Consider the following 14,290-nt stretch of genomic DNA (forward strand, 5'->3'; position numbering starts at 1 on the left):
TGAAACCCTATTTTGTTTTATTCTTTTTTTTATTTTAAATATTTCACGATCCAAACTAATATTTACTGTAAGTAAATGCTAAATAGTAAATATTAGTTTGGATTGTGAAATATCCTACTAATATTATAAAGGCGAAAGTTTGGATGTCTCGATGTCATGATGTCTGGATGTTTGTTACTCTTTCACGCAAAAACTACTGAACGGATTTTGTTGAAACTTTACAGTATTATTGTTTATAACCCAGATTAACATTATGACGATATGTGGCAAATAAATTTCAATAAATAAATAAGACGTGTCTAAAAGCGCCATCTATCGTCATTGGTTAAAATCTACAGCACTGGACAAACTACGGTATGACGTTCGTAAGTATTCATTCGGGGGAAACCGTGAAACGCCATCTATCAACATGGGTAAAATGAGGTAAAACATCATATCTAACGGGGGTAAAACGAGGTCCACGCGAACGAAGTCGCGGGCGGCCGCTAGTTTATAATAGGTAGCTTTCCCTCCGCAACCTTATTGGTATTCCATGTATGTGTTTTTTAACTGAGTTCTGTTAAACATTTCATGTAAAATTTGTTCAATTATAACTCTATTTACATCTGCATCTGTAAGCAAGGATTCATGTTCTCCAGCCCAGATGCCGAGTAAACAGAATCGTCTTTCAGTGACGTGCAGCTGCCCCTATATTTGACCCACTGACCTAATTTTTTTTTATTTATTTGTGTCAGTGTGCTCTTCTAAAGAGTGAAGACGATTGTATGTAGGTACTATTAAAATGTAATTTTAACTCATTGGTTTTGTCTCATATTTGAGGAATGTATCATGAGTAGAGTCTTAGTTTAAAAGGATGCCAACGATTTAAATTTCAATAGGTAGACAAAATTCAGAATTCTTAATTATCAAAAATTTTAGCTTTCTCCAGTAACACTGGTATTATTATACTGTGACTCATCAAAGTCATCATTGTCAAAAATATTGACAAATCGAGAACTGTCACGGCCAAAAAACTGGCACGCGTCCGTCCTCCGTAAGCGCCACCGCGCGACTGATTGAGATTGTCCAAGCCGTCATGGGCGATTTTTTCCACATTTTTTAACATAGTAACTAAATAAGACGCAATATAAAAATTTCATCCGTTAAAAGCCCTCAAGTTATTTCTGAACTTTAGTTTAGTAAAAGATTCAGAATCTCAAATCGCTTATTTTAAAAATAAAACCATTATTAGAAAACGAATAGAGGTAACTTTGGGAATTTATTCTATCGAGTCAACTTCATCAAATCGTGTTTCCATCCGTTAATAGCCCTAGAAAATATCCTCAACTATGCCCAAAAAAAATCTTAGCCTTTTATTTTACTGTTTAGTACCTCAAAAATGAAAAATGAAAACCTCATTTTCGCCATTTTCTCTGTTACCCGGCCTTAAAACGGAATGTTCGTAACAAAGTACGCCAAAATGAAAATAGTTTTCATTATAATTCAAATTATATTTAATTTAAAGGTGAATAGGAATTACTGTTAGTATTGCCAGATGACAATAATAATTCGTATCATATATTTTTTTGCCTAAGGCCAAAGCTATATGGATAAGCGGTTTTTTTCAATTTCTCGAAATCTTATCAAAATCGTTTTAGCGGGATTTGAAACTAGACGCCTCATTTACTGCTTAGTATTAGCCAAACATTTACTAAAGTTTTAGCTCTGTTATCTTCTTATTTTATTGTTACTTTAAAGCTTTTAGCACTATTTAGATAAATAAAAAATTTATTTTATTACTTTAGGTCATAATTTGGCCATAAAACCACGAGCTGTATGATTATATTCATTTGTGCGTTAGTAGGTAGGTATATTAATTAGAAAATTTATGTCGAACGTGTCACGTTATTGATATGAATAAACAGTGGAAAAAGACTAAGGCCGGGTTGCACCAACTTTCTTTAACAAACGTCAAAAATCTGTCAAACTCCATACAAAAAACATCGGTTATCGTCATAGTTACGGTTAAAGTTAGGTGGTGCAACTCAGCCTAAGAGAACAGGTGGAGTAAAGAGAAAGATAAAGACGGAATATTCAAACTTTATATTTGGTTTAAGAAATGCAAAACGTGTTCCAAAAAATGATACTCCTCATACAGTACAATCGGTTGTTGTGTGAGCCAAGCACTAAGTCAAGAAGTTCCATCGAGTGGTTCCGTAGAACATTTAATTTTATTCATTCCTTTCGGTCGTTTATACTATTTTAAAAGGCATCTGAAAAAAAAAACATAAGCTTATTTATGACTTAATAGAGAAGTAGGTACCTGAAAACTAAATAATTACCTGTATAACGCATACCCTTAAAAAAACGACTATAGCAACACTACTAACTAGTTACAAAAAGTTCCTTTAAATATCTGGCCCCACCAAGTCGAGCACGGCCGTACCATCCTTTTCTCGAAGCAATTCAGGCCATTTTCGACCGCCTGTAACTTCGTTGTGGATAAAACTAGAAGGCTGAATTTTCATTAGCTATGCAGGCATTGTAAAGACACGGTATATTTCAAATTTCATTCAATTTGAACCAGTAGTTTAAGAATTATAACGGGTCAAAGTTTCTTAATTTTGTCACTCACTGACTGACTGACTGACTCACCGATCATCAAAATGCTAAGGCACTTCTAGCAGACCTAGAAGCTTCAAATTTGGAATATAAGTAGTGTTTGGTGTATGAATCAAGGAAAAACTAAAATATTTGGGGGCACGGTAGTGCAACCGCCAAGTCGAGTAAAATTTTTCAATTTCGGTCCAGTTTTCTAGATACATAACTGCTGTCTACAAAATACAAAAAGAAATGAGATCCCATCAAAAACAATACTTGTCAAAAAAACCAAGTCTCGCAACTCAGTTGTTCTACGGTAAAAAGTTGTGAGATCCATGTAATACCAAGTCCAGGCCAGGAAATCTTTAACGTTTTACATAAATATATTGACTTGGCCATCGCATGAAAACACGTGAAAATTAAATTATTTAGTGCGATGGCCAAGTCAATAATTTATGTAAAACGTTAAAGATTTCCTGGCCTGGACTTGGTATTACATGGATCTCACAACTTTTTACCGTAGAACAACTGAGTTGCGAGACTTGGTTTTTTTGACAAGTATTGTTTTTGATGGGTTACTATTACAATTATTACAATGAGCGAAAAATAAGATAGGTAGCTATATCGTGTTTCATTACAAATTACATTTGTAGTGATAATGATTTTATACTTAACACTTGTCAAACTAGGTACCTACCTAATTGGAGACAGATAAAATTGAAAGACGTGGAGAAGGGGATCATGTGATTAAAGGATTCTAAATTATTGTTTCGGTACCCTGATTAACACTAAAGTAATCCATTTTTAAGACGTTTAAACCTAATGAACATTATAACATACCTAAACAGTGTTACAGTAATGCTAAAGATATCACTTAGATATTTTATATACAGGGTGTTACTTTGCATTCTTGCCATATTTACAGAGGTGACTATATTACTGATACTGATCACAAATCCGTTAAAAAATAATGCCCGAAAAATTTTTTTTTTAATCTTGAGTATTTTATTTTATCGACAATCTGTTAAACACATCACTAATTATCGTAACGCATGCACATCACTTGTTGGCGATGGTGATGAAGACTTTTTTACTTTTTATTGTATTTTTAAAATATCTATTGCAATCTATTGTCTTTAAAATGTCTTTTTGACACTTGTAAAAAACTAAGAAATCCATCAATCACAAATCACGTTATAAATTATACAAAAATGTCTGAAGTGTATTCAAACAACGAATAATTTAATCAAAATGGTGCCTGGAGTGTCTGCAAGACGTCTTAGACGAAATGCTTGATGACGTACCCTTAGCGTTACACCAAATGCTCTACTAGCAGCAGGATGGTGCTCCCCCACAATAAGGACGTCAAGTGCGCGAATAATACGTTTGGTGAACAGTGGATTGGACGAGTGGTCCAGTAGCTTGACCACCACGATCCTCGGACCTGACACCAATGGATTTTTGGCGTGACTTGAAACGACTGGTATGCGCAGAAGAGATAAACAGTGTAAACGCGTTACATGAAAGGATTGTTTAAGTGAAATTGTGAGACAAAACGTTTGTGTTGCGAAAACTAAAGCGGAAAACCTACGCTTCGCCGTGCTAGACTGTGCCTTCATCAGAACGGAGGACACTTTGAATACTTGCTTCGCAGTACGTAAACTTTGTAAGTAGGAACTTATAAATAAATAATTAATTGTGAATAAGGTGATTTCATTTCATACTTAATTTATTAATTTGTAAAAATAGGGTACAATGTTCAAATTAATTAAAACCCTAATAATTATTACGTATTTTTGACGGTCCTAAGCCCGTAAAGTAGAAACTGAGAGTAGAAAGGAAAATCTGAAATCAACTGAAGAGTATTTTAAAATAATTATTATGACTGGATAAAAAGGCTGGTACCCAGAGCCATAAAACAACAGATTATTAAGAACTAGGCCACGCCCACTAGGTTTATTCCACTTGCACCTGTAGAACGTGCGAGACAAAATTGGTTTATTCCGATTTGTACTGAAAAACCAAATTTACTAAAATCTTAGTGTACTTTCTTTATGGGAGTCTCTTGTTTATCTTAAATAATAGGTATTGTTCCCTACTTTTATCTCTGTGAATATGGCAAGAATGCAAAGTAACACGGTGTATAGGTTTAATGACTTTACCATTTTCTTTTTACTATAATAAGACTGACAACATTAAAAGACACTAGTTGAAAGTTTAAAACATTAATATTATCTGACGCCATTTGCTTTCTGTTTTCTCTAACATAGAAAATAAAATTATAATACACATATGCATGAAATACTACTTATTATCCTTTTCTTACAAGCGGAGAGCGATAGAAGCAATTTTATAAGTTAAAATTAATCAAATCGTTAAAAAAATCACAAAAAGTGTCATATGTCGATTCTAAATTTGTCCTTATTTTATTTTAAAAAAGCATTTCTGTGAGGGCGCGTGAATTATAAACCACAAACAAATATATATTTTCACATAAGACTAATACTCCCAGCTCATTTTCATTCTTGAAACAAAAAAAAAATGATACTTATCTTATGATAAATTATTTTAAATAAAGACATTAAAACATCTCCTCACAACACCATTGCACTGCAATACTCTAAACGAAAAATAATCAAATCGGACAATAAAATGCGATAAGTTTTTTCGAATACTTTCAAACAAACAAAATAAAACGTTCAGCCTTAGAATAAAACGTAACTTTGGCATTGTAATTCTAAAAGCTGTTTCAAAGCTGTACTAACATCTAATAAAATGCTTTTTACATTAGAATATGCTGTCTAACAACTTTACTAAAGTCTGTCTTCAATAACATTATAAGCGCTGGTTAGCAGCATTAATAATATTTAATAATGCTCAAAGCCGTATTATTTGGGGCCCAAATTGCGATTACAAGACACTTATAAACTCTTAAACGGCTGATATAGTGCTACATATGCTGCTCATATACTGCTCTGCACGTAAGTTCATGCTGTTGTACGCTTCTTATAATTGTGTTTTGTGTTACTTGGGAGGAGGGCGCTACTATCTTAATGGGTTATTCATTAGTCTCAACTTTATGCCACTTGACATTTCAGAATCGTTTGACTTTAGATACCTAAGCGATTTGATATTCGGAGTCTTTTAATGAAATCAAGTTCTGAAATAACTTGAGGTGTTGTACCCGATCAAGCTTTTCATTGCAGGACAGTTAAATAGTTTTATTATTAGTTTCTTCTCTAAGTCTTAATTTGTCAGAGTAGGTAAAGGCTCCATGAGAGCAAAATTTAGCTTTATAATAGTTTTAATTTTTTTTCTTGAAATATTTGACGCCTTGTAATCTCTCGTTAATATAGATCCACACAAATAAAGAATGTTTGACTTCGACTTTAATAAATTATACTCTTACATAATTATAAATAAACTAGCTTTCCGCCCGCCTCTTCGCCCGCGTGGAATTTTTCGGTTTTTATATAACCTATTACACTCAGATATAATGTGGCTTTCTATTGGTGAAAGATTTTTTAAAATCGGATCAGTAGATCCCGAGATTACCCCTTACAATTTAACAAATATACAAACACACAAACTTTACCTCTTTATAATCTATACTTATAATAAATCTGTAGAGAGGTCAATTCTGTACATGAAATATATTTTCAAAATAACTATCAGGGGGTGATTAGTGATCGATACTGATGCCAACAATTTTTGTCTGTCTGTCTGTATGTTCCTTATAGAAACAAAAACTACTCGACGGATTTTAACAAAACTTGGTACAATTATTCTTCATACTCCTGGGCAGGTTATAGTATACTTAGGAATTCCCACGGGAACGGGAATTAGCGGGAAAATCCTTTTGTATGCAAAATCTAAACCGCTTAAGTTAGACGCTTGAAATTTGGCATGCAGGTACCTTAGTAAACTTAAAGCTTAGTTACAACAGAATATGCAAAATTCCCACGGGAACGAGAGTTAGCGGGAAAAAACATTTGTATGAAAAAATCTAAACCACGTAAGGTAGATGAAGGGGGTAAAACGGGATCCACGCGTACGAAGTCGTGGGCGGCCGCTAGTATTAGATATTATAGACAGGTAATTTGAAACCCTTTTTATTTTATTCCTTTTATTTTAAATATATCGCAATCCAAACTAATATTTACTGTAAATAAATGCTAAATAGTAAATATTAGTTTGGATTGTGAAATATCCTACTAATATGTCTGGATGACATGATGTCTGGATGTTTGTTACTCTTTCACGCAAAAACTACTGAATGGATTTTGTTGAAACTTTACAGTATTATTGTTTATAACCCAGATTAACATTATGACGATATGTGGCAAATAAATTTCAATAAATAAATAAGACGTGTCTAAAAAGCGCCATCTATCGTCATTGGTTAAAATCTACAGCACTGGACAAACTACGGTATGACGTTCGTAAATATTCATTCGGGGGAAGCCGTGAAACGCCATCTATCAACATGGGTAAAACGAGGTAAAACATCATATTATCTAACGGGGGTAAAACGAGGTCCACGCGAACGAAGAAGTCGCGGGCGGCCGCTAGTTTATAATGTCTAATATGTATTCCATGTATGTGTCTTTTAACTGATTTCTGTTAAACATTTCATGTAAAATTTGTCCAGTTATAACTCTATTTACATCTGCATCTGTAAGCAAGGATTCATGTTCTCCAGCCCAGATGCCGAGTAAACAGAATCGTCTTTCAATGACGTACAGCTGTTCCTATATTTGACCTAATTTTTTATTATTTATTTGTGTCAGTGTGCTCTTCTAAAGAGTGTAAGACGATTGTATGTAGGTACTATTAAAAAGTAATTTTAACTCATTGGTTTTGTCTCATATTTGAGGAATGTACTATGTATCATGAGTAGAGTCTTAGTTTAAAAGGATGCCAACGATTTAAATTTCAATAGGTAGAAAAAATTCATAATTCTTAATTATCAAAAATGTTAGCTTTCTCCAGTAACACTGATATTATTATACTGTGACTCATCAAAGTCATCATTGTCAAAAATATTGACAAATCGCGAACTGTCACGGCCAAAAAACTGACACGCGTCCGACCTCCGTAAGCGCCACCGCGCGACTGATTGAGATTGTCCAAGCCGTCATGGGCGATTTTTTCCACATTTTTAAACATAGTAACTAAATAAGACGCAATATAAAAATTTCATCCGTTAAAAGCCCTAAAGTTATTTCTGAACTTTAGTTTAGTAAAAGATTCAGAATCTCAAATCGCTTATTTTAAAAATAAAACCATAAATAGAAAACGAATAGAGGTAACTTTGGGAATTTATTCTATCGAGTCAACTTCATCAAATCGTGTTTCCATCCGTTAATAGCCCTAGAAAATATCCTCAACTATGCCCAAAAAAAATCTTAGCCTTTAATTTTACTGTTTAGTACCTCAAAAATGAAAAATGAAAACCTAATTTTCGCCATTTTCTCTGCTACCCGGCCTTATTAGCTTCCTTGAAGACACATAGGCTGAGTTGCCCCACCTATTTAACCGTAACTATAATGATGACCGGTGTTTTTGTCTGAAGTTTGACAGATTTTTGATGTTTGTTATAGTTAAAGTAAGATGGTGCAACCCAGCCTTAATCCACTTTATGTGAACAGTTTATGACTATCGACAGGGGAGGTTTTATGACACAAAATAAATCTTTTCATTTAAAGAAGGTCTTCACAATTTAATTTGTTTTGTCTGAAAAAAGACCATTTGTGTTTTTATTGCTGTTTATTTTCTTCTATACATAGTGTTTACGAGTTCTCTAGAAATAAGTCGAATATTATCATTCTTATTTAAATGCTTAGGATTTTATAAAAATATTTATGATGTCGTTAAAATTAAAGCATTTGAACATACAATTCTACCGCTTAATCTAACCCCACATGGTTTAAAAATTTGCTTTACCCACGTTTTCCACGAAGGTTAATTAAGAGCTGTAAGCACCTACCGAACCCGGGTGGCAACGACATTATTACTTTGAGGGTACTTACGGAGGGTACACTGACAAGTCCGAACCCGCCCGCGGGCACGGGTAGAGCGTTTAACGCAAACATTTGGTATAATAACAAAATAACATTAATAAGACGGCACAAAACTGGAGCCAAGCGTAACTTTAAGACTTTGACGCGATAACTCATTGTAAAAATAAATAAATAAACAAAAAACCCAACTGCGTAAAAATGAACTAAAAAAAAAGATAAAAACAAGACAACTTAGTGTTCATAAATGCAGTCGGAGGCATTAATTACATATCACCAACAAAAGAATTAGTCATTGAGTTGAGTCAGTTGGGTTTTTTGTTTTTTCAATAATAATTTTATTTTAATCTTTTTAGTTAAGTACCATACATTTTTGTAAGCTACTTAAAAAGCAGTTTATTTAGATACCCTACTCGATAGGTTTTGAGAAAAAAAATTGTATGACGTTATGGCACCTAAAATCCGCCAGTTTGATTTTTTTCCAATTTTAATAAAGTCAGTTTCACTCTCACAATTAAGACGAATCTAACGACACCTCTCAGGCTAAAATCAGTCAAGCCGCTTAGGCTGTAGGCCGTGCCAAAGAAATATACATACTTACATACACTCGAAAAACACACAACACAACAGTCGGGTAAAAAGTAGTAAAAAGTGTCTATGAATACATTTTTAATATGAGCGCAGGGAAGCATGTTCAGCATTAGTTCAGTCTGTGCCTAAGCATACACGAGCTTCGAGGGCAAAATGTCACACTGTGTTTACTTAAGTGACAACAAACTTTCAAAATAACATGTTTCATGATAGGCAGGCATGTTTGTATAATTTAATGAACGTTTCTGCTAATTATAACGATTCCCGCTAAAATTTACCTTCTTCTAAAAATATACGATACCATAATGATAATTTGTTTGCCTTACAATTATTTTCCGAAAATTATACTAAACATAACTTTTTATGTTTATTAAGCTTCTTACAAGTCTCGAATTTAACAACAATAATTAATATTCCGACTTACTCGTATAGAAATAAATGGAGTACTTATTTTGGAACACAAAATACAATTTCATTCAATTGAGCTAAGATAAGCATGGTTTTGTTTCAGGGATACTTAAATATTTCAGAGTAGGCTTTAATTAATAGGAACGGTGCTGGTTAGCGTATTGTATTATTTTGTAGTTGCTAACTCTTACTTGGGCGTACTTCTAAACCCTTGCACGTGTCATTTATTTCTGGAAAACAAATGAAAATCAACTTTTTTCGAATTCATTTTCTAGGGCTGAGTTGCACCACCTAACTTTAACGGTAACTATGACGATAACCGGTGGTTTTTTTATGGAGTTTGACATATTTTTGACGTTTGTCAAAGTTAAAGTAAGATTGTGCAACTCAGCCTTAGTATACACTCACTTTAGTCGTGTCGCTGCCGCGCGGACAAGTCAGAATACGGCCTTATCCTTTATCAAATATTATTTATATTTTGTGAAGATTGTTGTAATGAATACATAAAAGCACGATATTACTGGAGCCTTATTAATACACGTATTAGAAAGGGTATGTTTTCGGCGATGAAAGGATAGGTAGGCATAAGTGGGTGAAATTGGAGATTTTAATCCGTGAAAGGTTGTTATTTTTTAAGTTGAAGACTTGTAAAATTGTTTTATGCGTACCTTGTGTTTTGTGATCTTAAATACATAAGGATTAAGACGTTTATTTTGCAAAAAAACAGTTGTCAAACAATTTTTAATGAGTAGAGTTTTGTTTTAGCATATAACTTTATCGCAATTATTTATAATCGTTGTCTTTTTCAAGTAAAAAAAATATTGAAATTATCTTAATTTAAGTTTTTAAGGTTACGGTTTATTTCCGCGCACCATAATGTCTAGAGATTAAGCTTTGGTTAACTGTGTGTGTATATTTTTCTATGAGCTAAGTAAAGTATCCACGTGCCAATTATAAAACAGCGCGCATCAAATAAGGATGATTAAATACAAAGGTCATCCATACATTGACTGAGAACAAGGATACGAATATAAAGTTGATGTTTTCAGTAAACTAACGTTAACTGGTTTGTTAGTTCATATAAGATTTTTGGCTCACTTTAGACAAAGCGCTTGTATGAAGATATCCATCTAGGCTTTATTAATCTGAATGTATTATGTCCAAGGATATTTTACTCACACTAAGTATTACGTTTTACATTAAGAAGGGGATGTTAATAAGTCACTCAGAGAGTACTAGAGTGAGGTTGGGATCAAGTAAACTGGCATACTCGTAGAAGCTAATCTAAGACATACAAATTTCACAAAGATGTTTGTGAATTGTTTACTGAGACGTGGAGCGACGTTATCTCATTTAGTGTCGAGAGAGAGTCGTCGCCTAGTGTCATATAGGGTGTAAGGTAAATGGTATATTATTACACTAGCCTGTGTTTAACCTGCATATTATTATAAATAGTATAGTAACGTGAGAAATTTGATTTTATCAATTTTAAAATAAAAAACACTATTTTTCCTTTTGACTTACTTTTTTCTGCTATGCGCGAACAACATTCCTTATATACTATAAAGAATCTGCGACACCTATTTTAACGAGAATGTAAACATAATTTTGTTTAATATCGTAAGCCATCTAATTAAGTTTATGTCTCCTCGTTTAACGGTATACCTAGAAGATCTTCGTTTCAGGGCTAAGTTGCAGTCATAAAAGGGTTTTGACATAGTTCATTACTTACTTAGCTATGCTAAGTTAGCAGCCAGCCACTCTCGCCGCGGCTTTATTGTGAACAGGACCTTAGTCCCCGGGGTGTCTTGCCGCTCACAACCCAGACGAAGTAGGTAATACATAATATGAACCAGGTAAACTTGAGCAACACTAAAATCCTACAATAATCCTACGTAACTTTTGAAATCTGACTGAATAATTTAATAACCCATCAAGTCTGTAGTTAGAACTTAAATAAAATATTTTTCCTAGAGTCGGTGCTTCTTTAAAGAAGTGTTTACGAAATGTGTTTTTACTTAACTACTTGTTAAGATTAATTTCTTTTTTTTTATTTCGTTTCGTGGTATAACAACATAAAATAACACTTCCATGAATATAAATAAGGGTCACCTTACCATTATTTTACGGTTCTAAACGAACACCCTAATTTCAGGCCGATGAAGACAAAAATGTCATGTTTACTCATAGGGCGGTATTCATTATTGTTTTGTAGGGAAGGAGGTTGTATCTTCCAGGAATACAAAGCAGTTAGATAATTTCATTACTTGCGTGTACGCAAAGAATAGAGCCTGAACAACGGCATGTGAAGAATAAGACGATATGGTGCTCCGCAAACACATAAGGTCGTGACGAGTTCCATAACGTCCGCATTGTGTTAGCTTTCTTAAGAAAATACGACTAAAATAACGTGCCCTTTTAGTTTCACAAAAGTAACATCTTAACGTATTCCAGGTATTTTCTAGTCAAGTAAGTAGATAAGGGCGCAATAAAAGCAGCGTTGGCTTTATATTTTCCTTGTTTTGTGCTCATAACTTTTATAAAGCGCGTCACACACGACACGGCGAAGATAATATAAAATATATATTATCTTAGAGCATATTTTAGAATATCGCTCACCATAGAAATCCTATGAACCATCACACACGATGAACTTAATATATATTTTATCTTAAGCATCTTAAGATACTGAGCGATATTGCAAATAATTTATCTTAAGATGTTATCTTAAGATACGAAATATACGCATCTTAATATAAATACATGGTGTTGTGTCGGGCTATGCGCGGACGACGACGCCGCGAGTGGTGCTCTGTACCGCGCCCTGTCAAAAGAGCGATGGCGATGGCGCGTTGCTTTGGTCGAACCTTTAGAGTAAGAACACTCAGGCATATGAATTTCCCCACCTACACCGTGCTGCGCCACGCAATATTTTTCCCATGTTAGGTGTAAAAAACATCTTCCCTACAAATTACAGGTTAGTAAGTTACAAGTTAGTAAATTGGCAACCTAAAATGTCAGTAGTTTTTTAACGTTGCTATTTTGCAGTTGTTTTTGTTTTCGTAAGACTTATCGACTTGAATTAATCAGAATGTCCAAGAAAGATGTTGCGGCGTACGAAGAGCAAGATACGCTGTTTGTCCGATTGAGTAATGATAAAAGCTTATGGCGGTTCATCAAGTCTGACCGCAGGGTTGCGATCTCCGTTATTACAATCCATACAACTGTAGAAAAAGTAGGCAATGCCAAGGTACTTACATGTTCGGTCTGCTTCATGTACAGCAGCGGGTTGTTGTTGGCCTGGATGATGGAGCGGCCATTATTGAAGATGGCGCAGATCACCAGCCCCAGAGAGAACATATCCGACAGGATATTGGCTTGCCCGTTGGCCTGAACCTCGGGTGCTGAACGAACAAAAAATAAATCACGACACTCTTTTAAATGTAAAGGGATTACGAAATTAAATTCAAGATTTTAGGATTAAGAATAAAAGGTATCCCAAATTTTCAAATCATCGCTAGACGGATTGTCTTAAATTATGCCAGTTAAGGGACAGGAGGGAAAGAGATAGACGTGCACTTTGCATTTAAAATGACTCCCAATTCTTACTGAACATTTAAATGAGCTTTCAGAATTTTGTTCTTGTGAAACGTACCTAAACTTTTTTTAAAATTCTAATGTTCAAGTGAAAAAACCGTTTCAGATGTTTATAATATTTACATAATTTGTGATGGTTGCTGCCTGAGGGCAAAGTTTGGATTTTACAAAAGACTTTTTAGTGTCATGAAATAGGAATATCTACGAGTAAATATATATAACTCAAAGGTGACTGACTGACTAGTGATCGCACAGCCCAATCCACAGGACGGATCCGGCTGAAATTTGGCATGCAGGTAGATGTTATGACGTAGGCATCCGCTAAGAAAGGATTTAACGAAACTCCATCCCTAAGGGGTTAAAACGGGATCCACGCGTACGAAGTCGCGGGCGGCCGATAGTCGTTTATATTAGCAAAACTAAGAGTAAAATGTAATTATATGACAAAAGGAGATACCTATGACTCTTCATATACCTTTGTTACCTTTCAATAAGGCGTTTTTACACCAATTTCACTTTACTGGCTCTTGAAACAAAAATAGGTTAGTCAAGTCTGCCCGTGACTACGGCCTGTTTGAATTAATTTAATTATGCAACGCGAAAGTTTAAAATTCATTAAAATATGTTAGCTGAACCATTTTCAACTCTACATTAAACCATATATTCATTCATATTATTCATCTAGGTAGGTACAGTAAATCAAATATTTAACTTACCCATGAAGTCAAGATGTGGTTGACTCATCTTGGACATCTTGATGGACCAGGGAGGCACCGACATCATCTCCGTAGGGTCCGGGCCAATGATGTTCTCTGCGAGAGAAAAAAACTTTAGTTATAGCGACGAGCTTTGTACATTATACTGTAGGTTATTTAAAGATTAGAACAAAAAGTGTTTCCGAACTTTAAATAAGACGAAGAAAAATGCCTGGTAAAGATTTTAATCTTATTAGGGGATGCGAAACTGGGCTATATGAATGCCCTTTATCTGTTTGTAAATCTTGCATGAAACTTTTGAGTTTTGAAAAATACAAATTTTTCAAAACTCAAAAGTTTCCAGCGTGTTTCTTTATGCCTTTTCCAATTTCAATAATA

General features: G+C 34.2%; 1 protein-coding gene across 1 annotated transcript in view; it reads right to left on the reverse strand.

Annotated features, from left to right (window-relative positions):
- The window catches only part of LOC135087112 (SCY1-like protein 2), a 41,881-nt gene extending 27,965 nt beyond the window's left edge, over positions 1–13,916 (reverse strand). Inside the window, exons 1-2 of the mRNA XM_063981950.1 lie at positions 13,913–13,916; positions 12,858–13,003 (exon numbers count right to left, since the gene is read on the reverse strand). Coding sequence (XP_063838020.1) covers positions 12,858–13,003; positions 13,913–13,916 — 150 coding nt within the window. The remainder of the gene's footprint in view (positions 1–12,857; positions 13,004–13,912) is intronic.
- Positions 13,917–14,290: the final 374 nt, after the last annotated feature.

This window comes from Ostrinia nubilalis, chromosome Z, assembly GCF_963855985.1.
Source record: "Ostrinia nubilalis chromosome Z, ilOstNubi1.1, whole genome shotgun sequence".
NCBI lineage: Eukaryota > Metazoa > Arthropoda > Insecta > Lepidoptera > Crambidae > Ostrinia > Ostrinia nubilalis.